Here is a 22,222-nt window from a genome sequence, read left to right as displayed (position 1 = left end):
CAGTTAAAGTTGCAGAAAAAAATTGCTATGTTAAAAAACATCTGGCACTGGCAGCTGACTGGAGTTGTACAAATGTGTTCAGTGCTAAATTTGCTGCGGTCTTATCTGTGTTTCTCAGTGTAATTTTCACACTCCCCCGTTTGCATTTCAAGCAATGTAGTTTAATTGCCACTCTCCTTCAAAATGGCACATTTAAGTTGGTAGACAAAGGTCTGCATGAGGAGGATGTTTCCGGCAATGCCTCACTCAAACAAAGAAATGCATCACTATTAGCGCTAAAGTGACAGAGGCACACATGTGAGTGGTCATTAAAAATGTGAAGAATCACCCCAATTACCCCAGCAGTGGCCTTTAAGAGACGGGGCTTCTAATTAGTGCAAGAAGTATCTATCGCTATGGAGAAAACTGAGAGGAGCAAAGTAATGCTGTAAATGTTGTGAATAAGAGAGAGTGGGTCAATGCAGCTCCGAGGTTCTTAGAGGGGTCTTTATGTATAATTAACGTGATATGTTGGTTTGAGCATGTAGGACAAAATGTGTAATTGAGTCTTGTCTCTACAAATGGAAATTGTAATGGAAACCAACACTGCAGGAGAACTATTTTACATTACTTTGTTGATTTTCAAGAATGCGGACATGGTTAGTGGATGTAAACAGTTCTATTCTCGTCTAAGGCCTAAACTATAATCTGTAATGTCCACAGGAGACGGCGCTCAGAGTTATTTTTCATTTACAGAAAAGGAGAGGATAACTTAGTAGGCTCAGCCTATATCTGTTTAAGCGTTTGCACTCAAATATCGTACTTTTAAATTGCCTTTTTTCATAGTAACGCCACCATTCCTGCAGCGGAAAATGAGCTCAAGCATCTGGGGTACCATCCCGCATGTGGTCACGCTGTTTGCGACTATTTCTTCAGCCGGCTTTAAAGTGATTAAATAGAAATACACCTCAGCTTCACAAGCATTGACTAAAATAGCAGCTTGTTTGCTTGCGTTATCACATTATTTAGTTTGAGTTGCTATTTTTAGGGTATAAAAATGCAACATTTAACAATAACTACAGCCTTGAGTAGAACGAGGCTGATTCAGAAGAGCAATTCTCATTCTATTTTAGTAAAACCATCAAACTCCATAAAACCATACCAAACCATTCATTAATCAACACAGGCGTCTCTGTCACACCTTTTGGATGTAGATTCACCAGAATTGCACGACAAGTAGCGCAAACAATAATGTGAGAGTGAAGGCAAAAACTTAAGTGTGACATTTGGGAAATTACCCATAGGTCTCTCAACCTTGCTGCAAGCAAGTAATTGACATTTTGTCAGAGAGTGTGTGGGATTGAAGAGGGACTGTCAGTATGGGAGGCTAGAAGTACAAAAGATATTGCTCTTTTAGTTTAAATATTAGATTAGATTTTTTTAGCTGGGTCTTTTTGTTGTTTTTTTACAATTTAAGTGAGGAAACTATTCCTGACCAAATACAGACATCAGTTAAAGTTTTTATTATAACATCTGTCAGTGGTTAAAATTCTACTATCAGTGGGAGGGAAAACATTTTGTTCATAATTTTTATGTGTTACAAGCAGTAAAAATGGCGATGCATAAATAACATTTGAGTGTTTGACAAAGGCTCAATTCTGAGTTGACAACTGGGTCAGAACATCAATAAAGCAGCAGTTCTTGTGGGGTGTTCCCGGTCTGCAGGCAGCAGTATCTATCAAAATGGTCCACGGTAAAAAAAGCTGTGACATGTTGCCAGCGAAGACTGGCCCATGCGATCCAATCCAAGAGACAAGCTACTGGAGATCAAATCACTGCATGAGCTAAAGCGTATTTATTTATTTATATGATATATTTGGCTGGGACTTTAATGCCGTAATTTCAATCAGTTGATAAAAGAAATCAAAAACAGCGCAGGTCGAATTCAGTTCATTAAGGCATGTCAACAGGTTTTAGGTGAGGTGGGGGACGCAATGAAATGTGGAAAAGCATTTTTTGTCAGGGCGAAGCCTGAAACTGTGTCTGTGTGTAACGATCAGGCTTTTTGTGTGCCTGAGTGTGACCTGTTGAAACCATTCATCATTTTCCTCTTTCTTTACTCACCTCTTTTCCTCCCGGCTCACCAAGCTGCTTTACATTGGCACCATATTGACAGTTTGCACTGGGTGGACAGACTGGATGTGGAGCGTAAGGATTGATTAAATGTTCCATTTGATCACAGACTTTTTGAAGAAGATGGATGGCCCTGACAGAACAGATACAAGGAGGGGGACTTGATTCCCATGACGTGCTCTCGAATACTGCTTGTTCACACAGACAGACACCCACTCGCACTTATAAAGCCAATAAAAAACATCCTCTCATTTTAGGGTTTTTGCTTTTTTTTTTTCCGGTCTTTTCTCCTTCACAGATAAACCTGCAGAGGAGAATGAGGGTCACGGGCCTAATTACCCAGGGTGCAAAACGTATCGGCAGCCCTGAGTACGTCAAGTCTTACAAAGTAGCCTACAGTGACGACGGGAAGACCTGGAGAACGTACAAAGTCAAGGGCAAAGATGAGGATATGGTGAGACACACATTGGCACACAGACACAAGCGTGCTCTCTTACCATAGCCGTTGCGTCTTACTTTGTAACACACGGATACACACTCCTACACGTGCTCACACAGTGACTGGAGACTGTGCACTCAGTCAAGGGCAGGCTGGAGGACATGATGAGATGGCTTTTTAATTAGCTAGCACACACCGGGCCCATCCTGCTGCCCCCTACCCCCCTCCACTTTTATGACTTCTAGATTGAATTTTTATACTATTTGGGGATGAACAGTCACCAAATAGGCCGCACAGCATTCTATCATTCCTGACAGCAAACCGTGGCTGTCCTCTGTTTGGCCGAGCTCCGAAAGACCCAGACCTCCAAACTTCTCATCAGATTTATTAGAGTGTAACACTGCAGGTCTGGACTTGAGCAATACATGTGTTGGCAGTCAGAAATAGACATGTATGTTTGACTCAATGACAGAGAGTTTCTATTAAACTCTCTCAGGTCATATAGATGAAACAGTCCAGAAGGTATACCAATTTAATTGGGGCACTAATTTAAAACACACTACTGTTCTTATGAATTACTAGCTCAAATGGTGCGAGAAATTGTCTATTTTTCCATGTAATTCTAGCTCATTGACCTTGAATGACAGTAATTTGTTGAGTGTGGAGCAGACACTAGAGACAGCAGCAGATAGCCTGCCACATTATTGCAAGCTGATCTGCTTCACTGTCCTCCCCGCCCTGATCTGCTGTTATTTCATCCTTTGCAACAGATTTTCAGAGGGAATGTCGATAACAATGCTCCATCAGCCAACTCCTTCACCCCTCCCATTGAAGCCCAGTATGTGCGCATTTACCCTCAAGTCTGCAGGAGGCATTGCACATTACGCATGGAGCTGCTGGGCTGTGAGCTCACAGGTGAGCGAGACAAGTGAATGCACCGATCGGAATCATTAATCACAAAGCAACCAGATATGGCTTGAAAGTTGAACCTGGAAGCCTCCTGGTTAGTGGCTTTTTTTTTTTCTTCTTTTTTTTATGTTATGCCTTATTTTGTGGATATGGAAGTTTTACATTTAAAAGCATTAATTCAAATGTTTGGTTTGACATTTCCATTTGTTTTTTTTTAATAAAACTATTCAAAATATACTGTACATGTAAAGGCCCTTGAGCTCTTGCTCAAAGTATGATTAGTTTAGTTTATTAAATATTCAAAAATGGATCCCAAAGCTGAGTCCATGTCGCTTGGCAGGCTGTATAACGCAACATGCTTCAACACAAAAATAACAACAGTTTATGTTGTTGCCAGGCTGTTCTGAGCCACTGGGAATGAAGTCGGGCCATATCCAGGACTACCAGGTCACGGCCTCCAGCATCTTCAGGACACTCAACATGGACATGTTCACCTGGGAGCCTGGGAAGGCCCGTTTGGATAAACAGGGCAAGGTCAACGCTTGGACAGCTGGACGTAGTGACCAGTCGCAGTGGCTGCAGGTACAAATTAATTTCATCTTAACCGGTTATCTACTGCTGCTACTGTAGATATAAATCAATATATTAGTGGGGAAATGACGGCCAGGATCATGCTGATAGCTGGCTTTCACTCTGCTAAAGGATTAGTTTCTACCTACCCTGAATAGTAATTGATGGTGTGTATATGGTAACGCATGCCAATTTATTCAATTACATTTCACAGGAAAAGACTTCATCGCTATGGTTTTGTAAATGAAATCATATCTTAAAATCCTACCGCTGTTAGCTGGCGCTCGGGCTCTTTCCTCCAAAAAAGCAGTAATAGGTAGTCATTTCTGTTTATTTCCATGCCAGTCTGTTTGAATCCAACACCCACACTGCCTCTGCTGGAAGAGTTTAACTGTGTTATCTTTGGCTGCGGTCCAGGCGTTCTATCTCTGTGAAACCAGCCAATCTATTTGTTTTCATTACAGTAACTGATGGCTGAACATGTCTCCTGAAAGGGACAAGACACGTCTAAGTGAACATTTACCTCCCAGTCTTTCTGCTTAACAATATGAGAGATTGATGGGTGCTGAGGGTGTTTAAGATATATATCAATCAGACTCAATCATGCCCAGTTTGCCCTCACATATGGCCTCAGATATTGGACTTTTGTTGGGTTCTTTGAAGATAAAAGGGAGTAAATGCTTTTTACTGCTAGACAGAAAAACCACATCTTGCTTCAAGCTGCAAAACCGATACCCACAGAACAGAGGAAAATTGTGACGTGGATCATCTTCTCAGGGAATGAAAGATCAGAGTCATTTCTTTGATTTCTTGGCCTTTCTTGTGCACTCGCTCCTCACTTGCTGTCTCCCTAGCAGTGACACAGTTAGTCATTTTGACTTGTCTGGTCATCACTACATCAGCTGAGCTTTGATGCAGACATGCTTTTTTCATTACACAAAATTTTTGTTTTGGATTGGGGTTTTTCTGTTTGTTTTTTTAGAGGAGGGTAATGGTATGCCGCCCTCTGTGTCAGAGGAGACAGGTACTTATGCAGTTTCCATCCATGTCAGGGAACTCAGCTAAGCAAAACTGATTGCTGTGGAGAAAGAAAAACGTGTACTCTCCTATTACACGCTGGGCTGGCAGAATTGGGAGATGCCATACAGATACAGTAAGAAAATCAATGTCTTCCTCTGCCAAAGACCATTTCAGAGCATGTTCTGTATGTTGTCTTTAGAAGAGTACACTGTCGAATACAAGAGGGCTGTGTTTTACATGTGTAATGATGCCGTGGTTGAAACTGATCACTTTACATATTTAGTAATCAGCTTGAGCGCATTTGTTAAAGACGCACAATTAGTGTCCTGTTTCCTTTACCGGTTGCCATGGCAATTAATCGATTCTCAGTGGTATTTCTGAATGACTCAAAACCTTGCAGACTAATGGCATTAATCAACCCTAATGATAATATAACTATTCCTATTTATCAAACAGCTGCTCTGTTGTCGAGTGAACGCAATGGGAAACATAATAATCTGGATTTTAGATATTAATACAAGATCTAGTGGTAGAACATCCTTAAGAATCAATAGATACTTAGATAATGATAATACATTATTTATCAAAGCAAGTAATCTCTGGTGATAATAGACAACATAGAAACTAGTGATTGTGATTAACATAGTTTTCAGTGCATTGTAACCAGGATGTGATCAGTAAAAATATAGAAATGGGAAGGGAGATGTTTCTAACAGCCAGGTGAAAGTGGCGGGATTAGGTTTTCTCTGAATGCCTAACTTTATTCAACAAATCTTTTTTTTTAAAGTAGAATTTAACTCTTTGCTTTATGAGAATACGTTTTAAGCACAGCAAAAGTAATTTAAAAGAAACATAGAAAAGAAAAGGAATATATTTACTTGAAATGAATATTAAAAGATAAAAGGATGATGCATTTTAGTCATTCAGTTCACGGCCAACAGCTCTGGTGGAGGTTCCTGCAGTCAGCATGTCAATTACACACTCAAAACCTGCAACATCTGTGGCATTGTGCTGTGAGATAAAACTGCATATTTTAGAGTGTCCTTCCTTTTATTGTTGCCAACCTAAGGCACATCTCTGCAATAATCCTGCTGTCTAATCAGCATCTTGATATGCCATACCAGTGAGGTGGATGGATAAAGGAGAAGTGCTCCCTAACACAGATTTAGACAAATTTGTTTTTTAAAATTATTTAAGTCCATTTTTGTCTTCGTTAATGTACACACAGCACCCCATATTGGCAGAAAAACACTGAATTGTAGACATTTATTACGGAACAAAAATCTTAATATCCCAACTTTTCAAACAGATTGCTCAGTATTGAATTTTGAACTAATAAAGCCATGCTTCTTGCAACAGGTTATTCATAAAAGGATTTAGGGATCCTCTGCTATCCCTCCTTGCAGATCCTCTCCTGTTCTGTCAGGTTGGCTGGTGAATGCTGGTGGACAGCCATTTTCAGGTCCCTCCAAAGATGCTCAATTGGGTTTGAGTCACAGCTTTGGCTGGGCCATTCAAGAACAGTCACAGAGTTGTTCCTAAGCCACTCCTTCATTGCTTTACCTTTGCTTAGGGTGATTGTCCTGAAGTTTGTCATTGTCTCTTGAAAAGGTTTTCATCCAGGATATCTCTGTCCTTGGTCGCATCCATCTTACCTTCAATTGCAAACAGTCGTCCTCTCCTCGCAGGTGAAAAACACCCCGACAGCATGATGCTGCCACCACCATGCTTCACTCTTGAGATTGTATTGGGCAGGTGATGAACAGTGCCTGGTTTTCGCCACACATGCTGTGTTTTCATTTGTTGTTTTGAAAACTCTATGCAGGCGTTCATGTGTCTGAGGAGAGGCTTCTGTCAGGTCACTTTGCCGTAAAGCCCTGATTGGTGGAGGGTCTGGGTCTGGGTCTCTCTCTGTGTGTGTGTGTGTGTGTGTGTGTGTGTGTGTGTGTGTGTGTGTGTGTGTGTGTGTGTGTGTGTGTGTGTGTGTGTGTGTGTGTGTGTGTGTGTGTGTGTGTGTGTGTGTGTGTGTGTGTGTGTGTGTGTGTGTGTGTGTGTGTGTGTGTGTGTGTGTGTGTGCGTGTTACTACCAGAGGATTATGGGAAATGCAGAGCTACTACAGTAAAAACTGGTTTGCCCTGAATGGTATTGTTAATCTTGCTTGTTTGGTTGCTTTGTTGGTTGTTTTCAAAGCTCTCATTGTTTGCACCAGGTGTCCTTAGCTACTAAATACAGATTAAGGCATCAGATACAATAGCTTCTGGAGACAGGAAGGCATTATTCACTTCACTTTTCACCACTCTTGACATATTACAAGATTATATTCATCATCTTCAATCTGACAATTTATTATGTCTGTTATGCAATATTCTAAGTTACTGCTAACATTGTGAATTAAAAAATTGCACATCACAAGCCTTAAAATAACAGTGTGTTGACTGTTCACCCTGTGAGTGTTACTGTTGACATCCAGTGTCATTGTACTGAAGTGTTTGCATGAAAACAGAAATTATCCCATTTTGCTATTTGCACGATGATCACATTCTAAAATCACTACAATATAATCATAATACTGTATAGAAGGGTTTCAAAGATGTCGATCAGCCTCCTTTGGAGAACATCAGCTTTAAGGGGGCGCAGCAGCAGGAAAAATCTGGTTAATCTTGCATGGTTTTCAAAAGTGTGGTATTCAATCATGTTAATAAGACATAAGTGGAGGGATAGAACTATCAATTAACTGATTAAACACACACTCTTTTCAAGCTGAATTGATCCTAAATAGCATTGAGACTAATTAAAGTTAATGTTTTTGCACCAAACCAAGTGCAGCAGTGGGGCTACTGTAAATTATATAGAAACATTTTTACAGTGTGTGCTGGGACACAATATTCCTGTCACCGGATGCTCAAGTGGAAACAAAAACACCAAGAAACAGTGTTTGAGTACTGTCCAAGCTGAAGTTATTTTAGTCTGGCAGGAGATAAAATCACACAGAGGGAAACTCAACCAGAATCATTCAAGATGTTTTCAAGAGAGGAGCTGAAGCTGTCAGACTGAGCTGCCAAATGTTCCAGCTGGCATAAGCTGATTACTTAATTATGCACATTAACATGTCCACATAGCAAGTAGAGGAAATTACTGGAGAGGCAGTTACTTCTTTTCAGTTTCGCAGTGTTCCTGTTAATGAAATATGTGCACAGCAAATTCTTTGACAAGTACTGCTCAGAACCAAGTAGAGTAGGTTTTCTTTTGTTTTTTTTGTCGTCGATCATGGTAAACATGCCAGAAACACACGTGTATACACACACACACACGCACACACACACACACACTGTGGAAGAGGAGTGATTGCGACTACCCCTCTCATATCTCGTAATTCTGCTCAATCAACAAAGTGCTTGGCAAGCGTGCATACTATAATCCTGACTCATGATCCTGAATCATGACTCATGTAGTGGGCAGCACTGAAAAGACCGTAAGTGACGGGTGTTGTCATCAACGAGAGCTGGATATTTTATATTACCTTCGATACCACAGTTCCACTAGTTGGACAGATGTACATTTAGCTCCCAGTTTGTGCATTTTTTGACTAGATCATCTCCACTGAGGAGCCGGGAGAATACACGGCTAGATTAGATTATTTTTGTTTGAATGTTTGATGAAACTTATTAATATTAATGTCACACTTTTAGCACCTATTTTCCCTCATAGTGGCATCAAGGAAATTGAGAACTTTATCAGTTGAAGTGATTTGAAAAAAGATAAGATATAGTGAGTATTACAGACTAAATGACCTGTTTACCCATGTTTGCACGGGTATGTACAAGTTTGCAGGTACCTTTGTTTACACTGATGTGATCTAAAAAATACAACAGGGGGGCGATATTAATCTCAGCCTAACAATATAGGTCCTTTTACTAAAGTACCGTCATTGGCAAACTAAAATAAACTGCAGGTGGTAGTTATTTCGCAGCTCATTCAGGCAATGAAGAAAGTGTTCACGTAGTTTCTTTCTTGCAGTTTAAGATGCGGTGCTCTCTTAAACGAGACCTTATGTCAGTATAAACAGTGTCATGGCCCTTGATGTATTAAGTACTCACCCAACAATGCCTTTCATCCATTCATGTACAGTAACTATATCAAGCTTAATTCCATATCAATCCAAACACCTTGTAATGTTTTCCATACACGTGTACACCTGTGCAATGAATAAGGATCTTAACTTAAGGTCCCAACATACAATGCATTAATGTACGGTGCTGTGTGGGTGTGGCCTTGTGGAGACATCGCTGATCCAAAATGCACAACTTCATTTGTAACTTGTTAAATTTCTTTGCATCTTGCAAAGGTTACAAAACAAGCTATGAACGTAATTTCTTTCTGGTGGTTCATTTGTTATCCACCGTCTCCAAGGTTTTCACACCCAATTATCTCCTTAAAGTGATGAATATGTGTGGTGTGTGGCTGTGGCACCCCGATAATCACCTCCGCCTCTGATGATGCAGAGTGAGCCAAAGCTCGAGTGAAAACTTTGAAAGAACCACACAACCCTCTGTATACAAATGATATATTGATGCTAATTTTAAATTCATATAGTCATTGTTGCAAATCAGTGCACACCTTTCCAAATGCAATAATGTACCATGGCATTCTTTTGTGCTGACGCGTCATTTATGTGCCGGACCCACTAAAGTGCATTATAATGGCTAAGTAAGCCGAACGCATGCATATGGCATTTTTGCATACTTGCATCATGTGTGGATTCAGCTTGAACCTCATGGTTGATGGCTGAAACTGCAGGCTATGTATTCCTATTTCAGTTTTGTTGTTCTCGTCAGGTGAATACATATTGATGTTTAAACAGTATATGACGGATTTGCCAAGTTGGTTACCATTGTTTAGTCGAGGTTGAGCCATTTTTTGTTGACGACAGAGCAATATATTAAGAGGATTTCATATGCAGAGCCGAGCACACATAATTAGTGTGTATAATGATACCGGAGGTTTAAATAGACAGATGCTGATGAGGTAAACAGTGGCAGTTTAGCAAGTAGAGGACTGCATGCACATTGAAAAAGAAATGTCTCTCTGCTGGAGCACATTGGGCCAAGGAGAAAGCACAGTGGGGAACTATATAAACCAAGACGAGAGAAACAAAGTGAGAGGGCTTGAATAAAGTGATCTGTCTCTCACACACACACATACACGAGTTTGAACTAATTTATGTTCATACATTAAACGATTCAGTATCATAGTGTTTTTTCCATGGTGACTAATATAAGACAAACGCACAAGAATAAGTTGCTATTATTGAAGAAAGTGTATTTCTATGGAGTTGGTACTTTGATAAACTGTTGCTGGAGCTCTGCAGACACACTGTGTTCGCCCCAGGAAATCCAGGTGAAATAATACAAATAGGAGGTAAGAACAAGAAATGGCGTTCTAAGAGAAGTGTCTTTTTTTTTTTTTTCTTCCCTTTGTGCTGGAAGTTGGCAATCCTCAGATAACACTGCAGCTGTATGACAGAATTGGGTTGCAGCCATGTGTTTCCTGGCTTTGGTTAAATCCGTCTTTGCAGCGAATGGTCACTAGAGAAGAAGCCCAGGGAGGAGATTCTGTTCCTGAGCATCTGAGTTGGCACTTTTTGGCTTTGGCAAAAACACTGATTGTCCCGACATTGAAGGACGTTACAGGCTTGTTGTCTCATCCAAAACCCAAGATTGAACATTTGGACATGTCATAGAGAACAGTACTCAGGTCTGTGATCACATGAGGCTGAGATATTTCACAGTGAATGGCTTCATCAGATGCTCTGTTTTGTTATCCTTCATTCCTTCCCTTCATAAATAACCACAAGGTCTTTGCTGTGCATGTGAAGCTCCGTGAGCATGGTCACTTCATGATGGTTGAAGCGTGTAAATTTATAGTGCTTGTGGTTGGCATCCTAGATTCGTCATTGCAAAGAGGAAAGATGGATATCTGGTGCCTTGATGATGTGTCATTGTTGGTGAATCATAAAAGGTTATCCAGGGCTATGAAACATGGCCCTCCAGAGGGCCACATTCATTTGAAAAAAGACATTGCAACATCCAAACTAACAAACGGATCATTGCCCAGTTGTTCATCAGATCACGGCAGTTATTCAATTATGAGAAACCATATAAGCACACCTGGATCTCTGCAAATGTATTAACACACAACAGGAGAATTTCATGATAAACTAAATGAAAACCATCAACATTCTCCATCTTTTGGATAGGAGGAAACACAAATGGAGACTGTTTGAATCTTCCATACCTGCTTACATACAAAGGAGAAATACAATAATGGACTGGCTTTTACCAACTTAAGCCTGAAGAGTTTGATATTTTTTCTATAATTTTACTGGTCCGCTCCATTTCAGATGAAAGTATGTCGTGAATGTGACCTCTGCATTAAAGTGAGCTTTACACCACTCCAGAAGATGTTAGTGGCGTAACACCATGGCAAAGTCTGTAAAAGATGTTGTCACTCAATTCTTCACCTTCACAGGATGTGCATACTCATATAAAGCTATAAAGGTTTGAAGGATCCCTCAAGGTCACAGACACAGTCAAAAATACAACCTCTGCATACTTAAGGCTCTCACTGCAGTAATAATGTGATTGAACCAACTAAGAATCCAACAGGGAGAAGAAAAAAAAAGAAGCTAAAAAGGAAATACTGTTCTCTATCTAGAGTATACTAGCGATGAAAGGGTCACATGACTCCCAGCAGGCTGAATGTGAGTGTGTAGTCTTGTTATGTTCAGCATGAGCACAGTAAAAGTCACGGTTTAGATGGACACAGCCTAACTCGGGACCGGGTCGTCCTCTCCTTTTCCGTTCATGTCTTGTCTTGTGAGTCCCAGAGTCGTGTCTGTCTAATCAATCTCATGAGTGCTGACTCGTGGAAACATGCTGTATAAATGGTGGGTTTTGCTGAACGTGACTTGAGCAGATGAATGTTTGCCTGGCTGAAACTTGTATGCCTAAAACAACATTGTGAGAGAGAAAGAAAAAAAAAATGCACTTGAAAGCAGGAGAGTGTTTGCTTTAGTTAGCCCGGGAATTGCAGTAACTAAGAAACACATGTAGCAGAGCAGCGGATGACCGCTGATAAAACACTGAGCGATAGTAAGAGGTGGGAGCAGCAGAGTCAGAGGCGGACACTCTGAGGAAAGCGGGAATACATTTTTCAGAGTGCAAACTTGAAATGAAACACAGAGCTGTGGAAAGTATTTGATGGATTTTACTTTTAGTGGGAGCTCACAGTGTGAACTTCTGAACACATTCCCATAAATACATTCAATCCAATGGCTTTTACTTTTTTGCAATGGTGCAACAAAAATAACAGGCATTTATTGTATTTTTATGTTATTTCTAACAATAATACAGCCACCTATGCATTGAAATATGAACATTTATATAACAACCCCAACTAATTATTAAGACGATTTAAATCCCTTTCAAAGAAAATATTACAACAACTTTTGGGCTTGTCTTTAGGTTTTTCTTTTGTTTGTTTTTTTCAATATTTGTAAAGAGTTCATCACCTTTTGATGATCTGAAAGTGTCCTTGTCTAAATCTCCTCTGTTAAACTGCATAACGTTTACACTCAGCGTCCATGCATGTGACCACTTCACTCGGACCACTGTCCCACGTGGAGCGGCGGCCGCAGGGATCCAGGACGGAGTCCTGCTCAAGCGCCAGTGTGTTCGCGTTTGATGTAATCAAAGCTGGTATCATCATTTCACCAATTTTGCAGAGCACAGCTTCCTAATCAAATCACTGCCTCAAATACAGCACTGCCGACAACAAAGTCCATTTCATTTAATCAATAGAATTAGCCGGGTGTTTGTTTCATCCATCCACAGAGGACGGGGGGGGCTTTAATTTGACCCATTGAAACTCTCGTCTCTTGTTAAGTGTTAAGATGATGAAGTATGTCCTTTTTGAAAGCAGAAAAGCTGCTTCACAGACAGGGAAGGCATCGTAGCGTGAAAGGACTTAAGAAGGATTCTGATTATCAGCAAGAGCAACAATCGTGTCTTTATTTCAAGAAGAAAAGACTTGCACTCAGTTGAAGTTACTTGCTGGGGAAAATGACAGACGGAATTTATTGGGAGCTTGTAAGGATCTTCTGTGTCCTCCAAGTTTGATCCCCTCAATGGAGAACAAAGTTCTTACAACAAATGTTAGGAAGCATCAAAGGCTATCCTTTTAAGTCCTGTGTTGTGTCACCGGTCTGTATTGATAAGGTCAGCCCTACATGAGGGTACTTGTTACTACACATTGAAGTGCTTAAAGCTCCAATCACATTCTTTATTTAACCTCATGTGTTGTTTTTTTATCCTCATTATTCCTCCTACTACACTTCACTACACACAGAAAACTGAATCAATCTAAAGAAAACGTGTCGCTAAATATTCTTGCTGAACTAATTTCCAGAAACAAAACGCTACAGGGCCAACATCTTCATTTAGTTTCTGTTGCAATCACCAAGAAGCACTCAACCACTTAGCCACAGACGCAGCTTTAAAAAGTTTGAAACGTGTAAACGATGGCTTCAGGATACGTTCTGATCTGCCGGGGTGTGTTCACACTACTGTGAAGGTAGATGCAATCTTGATTACACTTTCGTAACAGTACATTTCCGTAGCAGTATCAATTATCCACCATAAAGTTGAATCGGATTTTCGTAATGCGCCTAACAATCTATCAGGGGCAGGAAGTTGCTCAGTGTATATATATATATATATATGTCTGCATGTAATACATTGACTGCATTGCATCTTGCTCTTTTGCTTTTTTTTCCCCAACTTGTTGTCACAAGCGGAGCTATGGTTCAGCCTGCTGATACAAATCTTGAAAGCCCGGATAACGGATGACCATGACTGCAAATCCCTCTGCCAACACTCGCTTTAGCAGATGTGCCAGCTCAGCTTCAAAAAGGCGAGATCGAATTTACACCATGTCGTCGCGAACATTGTGTGCGTGATTATAAAACTTGGCAAGTTTTTTCGGAATATGGAGAGCCGTATTAAAGGGGAACGTTGCGGGCCTTTATCAGACTTCTGTGCAGATGCATTTCAGATGGGACCTTTCAGATGTCGTATATCTCACTGTTGGATACCCAGTTAAAGTCCCTCGCATAATTTGAATAGACATAAATAAAGCGTCTTGGCTCGAAACGGTCCCCCACAGCTGTCGCTAAATCAGTCATCTCGAGAACATTATCCAAGAATTTAGAAGGAATCTTAGAAAAGAATCCACACTAATTTGAAAACACGCCTGATGTAAATTTCATTAAGGCATTATCGTCGGAGCCTCATTTTAATCCTGTCCAATATGGCTCTTTCTTTTCTCTATCTTTTTCAAGGCCCCTGCAGCTACCATGCTGATTGAATTAGCTTCTAAATGAAGTTACGGAAGGGTAGGGTAAATCCATCTGCTCCTTTGATTCAATTGGGTGGTTTTTAGTGCCCCCACCCCCACCCCCCAATCCTCCACTATAGCCTTAAATGTACAGGTCTGGAATCTGTGTAATGTAACTCCTTTGTTTTCATTATCCAAAGAAGCCATCTTATCCTTCAGCACCACACCCTGATCCCAATCTCTCTCTCTCTCTCTCTCTCTCTCTCTCTCTCTCTCTCTCTCTCTCTCTCTCTCTCTCTCTCTCTCTCTCTCGCTCTCTCTCGCTCTCTCCTCCCCCCGTCCCTCTCACTCCCTCCCAGCTTACGTAGGCTGCATTTATCTGCTTTATCTCGGGGTGATTGATTCATGAGTCTGCAGCAGCGCCTGCTGTAATCGCGGGATCTGCAGGAATTGTCAGAAGTGAAAGCGCTGTATCTTAAATCAGAGCAGCAGAGATTGGGTCCACTGTGTTCTGCATGTGTATCATGTGATTTCACAGTGTCTCTGAGACATCTCCTGACAATTCCCCTCTCTCACGTCCATACATTCGAGTCAGGCAACTTTGTGTTATTTACCCAGGAGAGTACGGCCTGCACTTAGAGTGCACTGTGTAGAGCACATGCTACAGTATTATGATTTATTCAGAATAGTCCAAAGCTAAATGAAGGGTGTGCACAAGTCAGCATGAATTCAGGTCAAGATAGGTGTCATATTATTAAAAAAACACTTGCGTTTATCAGTGAAGTCGATTTTCTAATGTGACAATTATTTTTGTTCCTCTTGAATCACACAATGTTGATTTTTATTCTGTATTAGACGTGTGTGTATGTGTGAGAATTTCATCTAAATATTTCATATCCCACGTGAGGAAGAGGAGGAGAGTGAAGAATGCGGTATGATGAGCTGTAAGTGCAGCTGTCAGAGTAATAGCCTACTTTGTTTTTAACTCTAGTCTCTTTTGTGAGGTCTTTTGTCATTATGAGTCATGATTGTTGGAACGGAAAACCAGACTTTAGATCATTAAATCCTTTCACATTTTACACTTGCTTGATATTTGAACAGAAAGCAGTTTTCTTTGCTCCAGCGTGAAATACAGATTTGATTTCAGTCAAGATCACACATGGGACTCAGACTACTTTAGATTTTATCATTGAGTAAGTGTCCATCAGATGTCTAGTCACAGTGAGCATTAAACAGAGTGTGAAATTCCCCAAGTCCCTTACCAGTGCACCGTCAGGGCCATTTTTTACGCATATGGATGCGACTCCCTCACTTCACTCATACTGACATGGGGAGCATCTGACTGGTTCTACAGATGCTGCTCGCTTTGCTGTAATAGCTCTAAATGATCCAAACCACCATGGCTGATTTCCTTCCTGTTCCTTTTGCCATGGCCAATTCCCCTCTTCGCTTCCCGCCACCATTTAGACTTTAAGTTGACATGCTGAATTGAGGCTCCATCTGTTTTATGGCTGTGTTGCCTATTAGAAGCCAGTTCAGGTAGTAATGTTTTTGGCTTTAATGTACTGCCTTTGATGAAAGACTCTCTTTGTTTAAGAAGAGATTGAAAAGTTTTGCTATCTGATCTTGCGCATTTCTATTTTACAGCACTTAAGCTGTTGTGTTCGTACATGGACGGAGTTAAACATATCTGAAAAATGAAAAGCAGTTATTTGAGTTATAAGGTAATGAAGAACCAAGGTCTTTTATCAATCAAGGCTTTACTCAGTATGTTAACATTCATCATCATCCATAACACACACTCACCAGCACATAAAATCCTAGGAAATGAGCAGTATTCTAGTTTTTGAATGAAAGAGGACATCAACTCTATTTTAAAAGGCATTAAAAGTAGTATTTACCATGTTCACCATTTCTGTAGAGCATTTTAGCACGCTAAAATGTAATCTCATGAACATGTTCTAATGCACTGACAGTAATAAAGTGTTTTGTAGTTGTATGTGCGTGGGCAATAAAGCGTAAACCCTGTATAGCTAAATAGTCACACACATTCACATCTATGGAGAATTCAAAGTAAAAACTTAACCGCATAGGCTTTTTTTTTTTCTTTAGAAAAAAACAAACCATAGACGCACTTACGAAAAGAGAACATGCAAACTTTACATCAGACTAGCAACATTCTTGCTTTGAAGCAAAAAAGTCCCTGACATCACCATGCAGCCCGCAATTTACAATAGTGCACTATGGTACCATGATACCATCGTAACGTCATAGTATCAAAACTAAGCATCATGGCTTTTTTTCTAAGTGCTCCTGAATGCTTGGGCCCAATTCACATCAAATTCAATGACATACTTTTTTAATCCAAACTCAGTGGCTGTAGCTTGGGGCTTGTGGCATGGCCGTGGCTGGGTCCCCTTTGAGCACACTGGGTATATATGTCAATGATATGTATATAGTTTAGCAGCTGTGTCTAACTAGTATATCCTGTAAATATAGAACTCCAAAAGAAGTTTGGTCAGAATATGCAAGTATAAGGAATGAATATTGTAGGCGGTGAAACAGGCTTTATTGGATTCAGTAACATATTCAATAGTAAATTGGGTTATAGAAGAAGAGGTAGATTTAAAAAAAAAAAAGCTTTACTTCTCTGTCCTCCGTCTCAGACATGATTCTAGCTTGTGTGCATGTGTGGTATGAGTAAGTTTATATGCACTATAGCTGCAGGGATCTTTGTACATTTATACATGAACTGCGTATATAATTGTGTATAAATGTACTTATGTAAATGCGTAAACAAAATGATGATCTGCATAAAAAAATTATCATATCCATTACATATTTACAAAATACTTTTTTGAGACAGTTCGCTGTAAACTGTAAATATTCTTATCCTGTTTGCTCAACGGGGATAAATCAGAGCACTTTCATTATGGGGTCCTTGGAGGATTTTGTGGTTTTACATCTGGAGTTAAAGTGCCTTGCAGTGAAGCTATAAGAATTGTATTTTTTAGAGAGAGTAAAGAATTAAATTTCATTTCAGTTAAATCCAGAATTGCTTTATTTAAGTGTGCCGCCATAAAAGATGTGAGTGAAAAGGCGCAGAGAGGAAAAGGAGAGGATGCCTAATGCATAGCAATGTTCATGCCATGTATAACGCTTTCAAATGGCTTTCAAACCTGTGTTTTTCCACCGCTTTTCAATTACCCAGGCAGACATGCTCTTTATTCAATATTTAAATCTCCAGCTTTTTATTGCTGTAAAGTGTGCTTTGGCTGACCAACCAGCCGACTCTCCCAATGTTCTGCTCAAACATCTTGATCTATGACAAAATCGATGACAGGAAATGTTTCTTTCAAAATACGGTATTCACTTCACAATCTACACTTAGTCTTTTTGCAAAAGCTCTGTATACATGTGTCAGATTTCAAAGAGGAAATGAGTTCAAACTGGAATGTGGTCAATGTCAAACTGACCATCCTATGATGTTTCCTCCTTTGTGACATTCCATTTTATATGGTGAATGCTCCGAGGCAAATTCCGACTGCCTGCTCACCTTCCCTTCACTGTGTGGGAGCTCAGCAGGCATTTATACCCTCTGACATCTCAACACCCCAACGGGGAAACACCAGTCACGAAAGGTTTGAGCGAGCAGATCCGCTCTGGCAGTGCGTGCCTGCATGCGTTACGTGTGTGCGTGAGACTCAGGAATACCTTCAAACCAACATTACTTCTTTGGGTCTATAAACCTGAAGACTTTCCTTTAAAAACGTATACAACATGGCTAAGTACTGAGTGAGACCAATAGTCAGAGAACTGCTATAACAGAGATAAATTGCAGAGCATTGTAGACCAACAAACAAGAAAAACAAAGCTGATTTAGAACCGTGTGGGTGGGTGTGAGCATGTGTGTGAGAGTGTGGAGCTATAGGAAAAAGCAAACGGGAATGAATCATAATTCTATGATAATGCATGAAACCTTCGCAGACAACAAAAACACAACGGCGCCATTAATCAAGCACCAAATATTGTGACATTCACTTTGAGAATAAAATGCTGTTTTGGTTGTGTTTTGGTTGATATAGGGTGAGAAGAGGACAGTGCTTTTTAATCAACCTGTCAGGAGATTCCCAAACAGAGTTACAGTATATCCCTATTCAATATAGTTAACTGGTAATCTGAGGCATGCACAAATATAGTTTGACACAAATCTGCTGCTTTAGCTGCTGTGAAACAGTGAGCTTTAATTGCATTTTTTTAATATTATATTTTTCTTTGTCAATTACAATGTGTGTGTATATCTTGAGGCACAAACAAACGTGTGCACTGCCTTTGGCAGCCTGAAGCTGTGTATCTAAGTGTACTTCCTGATAATACTTAGATTTGGTTGTGAGCTTTGAAGTATTATTTTTATTTTCAATTTTTTCACATGAAGTTCTTTATTTTAAGTTTTGTATTTTAATAAACCCTTAGAGTTGACTTCTACAGGCTGTACTGTATGTTGGGTGCAGTATAGGACATAAACTAAATTAATGAATAAAAGCTTGAATGGTTGTTTGAGCCTCCATAAGGCCACACCGTATATATAGTCACCCCGTGTATATATTATTACTCATAGGGGCAATGTGCTTTCACACAGTTTTAAAAGGTGTCACGATATTTTTGAAGCTCGGCAAGATTCAGACTACCAGCTCATCTCCTGCAACAGGCTTAGCCAGCTCACCTCTGTGTGCAATGGCACATTTTTAAACTCAAAAATGGTATCATGACACAAACAGGCTTTTCTTGGCAGTCGGTAGAGAAGCGCTGCACTCAGTCAGCCATCTGTCTGAAAATTATCCGCCTGCAGCCTCATCCCTTCTTTTGTTTGTTTTTTGTTTTTTCCGGTAATTTCAGGTGTGCTTTTATGTTCTGTGGCGTTTTTGGAAACGACAGGGGTGCAGCAGCACTTAATAATGTGCTTTGGCGTGTGGCCTGAAATTCTGTGTTCAAATAGGGAGTACATCCGACACCTTATGGAAAAGTCCCTGTAATGGGGCAAAGAGAACAGCGATAGGAAACCTACAGAAGCCAAAGAAAGTAAAAGTACTGAGAAATGAGAGCCGAGAGGAGTTAAGGAAATACAATCCATTCAAATTAATGAGAGTTTTCTAACTTTCACATGGCTGGTTGCCTGTCTGCTGCATGACAACCTCAACATTTGATTGTCAGTTTGCTTGACGCATGGAATAGCTCGACTCTCATTCTTAATCATGTTACACACTTCCTTTCCTCAGACTGACCTCCACCTGAACTTTAGACCGCTCACCATGATTTTATCTCAACATGGTCCAAGTGCACTAAGAGGCTCGCACCACACCTTGAGCTGCTTCAGCATGATAATGAGTCTGCGTTGTGATGATATGTGGAGTGATCGAATGGCGTGCACCGAGTTCAGAATTTTTCACTGTGACCAATGAGAATCTGCAGGAAAAAAATTGCGTCACGCGCATTCACACACATGCACATACACACATTCCCAGAGGCTGTGAAGATGAAATGAATCTTCATCAAATACGGTTAAATCAGCAGAGCCAAAAGGACAACGTGAGCAGGTTGCTATGTATGCATATACCATAGCCATGAAAAAGGTAACTTAGCCTCTTTTAGCTCGATATGAACTTGCGTCTTGCTGCATTGGTCTTGTTTACCTGCAGTTGCAAAGCCATTTCAAATTGTTTCATGAGATTTACACACCAACTCTTGTCTTAATGAGCGGAGGAGATAAGTGTTCGTCTGGCAGAAGTGCACAAACATGGCCTCTTCAAAGACAACCATCAAAGAAGAGTACAAATAAGTAATCGACCCTGTCTCCCCTTTGGATATGCAGTTATATTTTTGGGGAAAACTGAGAGCTCAGATTAGCACCATACAAATCTTATTTTTAATCTCACTCCCAGCGAGCAAAATCCCAAAATTGATTCTTGTGTTTCATTTCTTTGAAACATCTATGCCACGAGCAGTCTCAGATTGCTCCAGAGAAGGCACACGCTACCCGTTTGTCTTGTTTCAGGGCTCACGAAGGTGGGAGTGGGGTCGAGAACGTGATGGGGGGGGGCGGCGGAGGGCGGAGTTGCAGGAGAGGCCTTACTTTAACAAGCTTATCTTGCTCCTTAATTCAGTTTGGGCCATCAAAGTGTTCAGAGTCAGCGTCGCCAGGGGCGGTCGTATTTTCTGACCCCTACCTGTGACGGCAATTACAGGTTCCCCTTCAAGCGTGCCTTTGTTTTGGTGACAGTCTTGACTGGTTGGGTAGAACGAGATTAACTCAGTGTTCTGCTGCTGGAACAAAATAGAAGTCTAACAATGCAAAGTGTCACGGCCCTCTGAAGCGATCAACCAGCTCCTGCCATCATTGCATTGTAGGCTCCCAATCCAGGAGCTTTGTTGTGACACTGCTGTTATTATAACTAGAGATGTGGTTCAATGGCTCATATACATCAGTGGAATACTCCGCAAAAGCTGCATTTAGTAACAGCAAAGAGCTCGATATCACACGCCAAAGTGGGAACAAGGGCAAATTTGTTTGAAGGTGAAACTTCATGAATAGTGTATTCATAACAAATGAAGCATGCATACACGGTGTTCGGCATCTGCATAATTGGATACCTGTAGCCACGACATTAGGAATTAACATACGAGTACACGCAAACTTTTGTCCTACTTTCATTTGCTTAACAGCTCACAAATGGAGAACTGGGAGTTCATCCACTTTAATGCCTTTTTATGGAGGCAAGAGTTTGCAAAAGCGGTGCCGAGGCTCGGCTTTGTCGACACGTGAGTCGGGATCCAGGGCCCACGGCTGCTCGTGTACACAGCGAGATGTCGGCGTTCGAGAGGGTCTCAACAACACTCGGTGCCGCTCTCGATCTTAAAGTAGCTGGAAGAGTAGCTGAGAGGAGGTGTTCTCACGGCATTGTTTAATCCTTGAAACACTTTAGTAATCTCATTCATATCACCACTCTTCATAAAAAAAAAAAAAAAAAGTCATTGTTTTATCATCTTGCAGTCGACAGAAGTTTTGTGGGATGCCAAGATGCACTGCAGTGCTCTGAAAAGTGTCAAAGCAAGGAGGCGGATGAAATCAGTCCCTCTTCATGCACTAGTTTGTTTTTTTATTGGTTTAATCTATGATGGGGCCCTATTTTATTTTTTTATTCCATCAGACCAGTCTGACACAGTATATATATTGGCCTGTGACCAACCCAATTAGCGTGATGTATGGTAGCCTCAGTGTTGTGTGCAGCATATTCAGCAAAAGAAATAAATCTGCTCACATTTCTCATACGCACACTGTATGCTGCTAAATTTTGCTGCTATGTGTGTCACAGCAAAATGCCAAGTCAAGCCCTGTTTTTCATCCCGAGTTAGTGCCGCGCTGATATATGTGATAAGCGAGATAGCTCCACTGTGACATTTGAGTTATTAATACCACCTGGAAAGGCTGCCAATAATTTAGTGTTCATCTTTTTTTTTTACATTGTTTGGAAACAGCTTGAAACATCAAAAAATATTAGTCACAATTATGGATTTTCCTTGTGATTCTTCCAAAGTTCTAACGAAAAACAACAATGAGCGTGTCGTACAATTGTCGAAAAGTATGCTTGCAAAAGCTGGCGGTAACGTTGCACATCTATCGCTTTATGCTCAGATTAGTGCGAGTGATTTATTTTGTAATGCTCTCCTTAGTCTTTTATTACAACTGTCACTATTTCCTATTAGTAAGCAGTGCCATCCGC

The 22,222-nt window shown here is 40.6% G+C and overlaps 1 protein-coding gene across 3 annotated transcripts in view; it reads left to right on the top strand.

Annotated features, from left to right (window-relative positions):
• The window catches only part of edil3a (EGF-like repeats and discoidin I-like domains 3a), a 115,163-nt gene that overhangs the window by 79,409 nt on the left and 13,532 nt on the right, over positions 1–22,222 (top strand). For all 3 annotated transcript variants that reach the window (XM_080468291.1, XM_080468293.1, XM_080468292.1), the window contains 3 exons: positions 2,411–2,566; positions 3,322–3,466; positions 3,858–4,042. In XM_080468291.1, the coding sequence (XP_080324417.1) occupies positions 2,411–2,566; positions 3,322–3,466; positions 3,858–4,042 (486 nt within the window). The remainder of the gene's footprint in view (positions 1–2,410; positions 2,567–3,321; positions 3,467–3,857; positions 4,043–22,222) is intronic.

The sequence above is a fragment of the Lipophrys pholis genome (assembly GCF_963383615.2).
Source record: "Lipophrys pholis genome assembly, chromosome: 7".
In the NCBI taxonomy this organism is placed as follows: Eukaryota; Metazoa; Chordata; class Actinopteri; order Blenniiformes; family Blenniidae; genus Lipophrys; species Lipophrys pholis.
The sequence above is the reverse complement of the archived record's forward strand: the minus strand, read 5'-3'. Positions and strand labels throughout refer to the sequence as shown.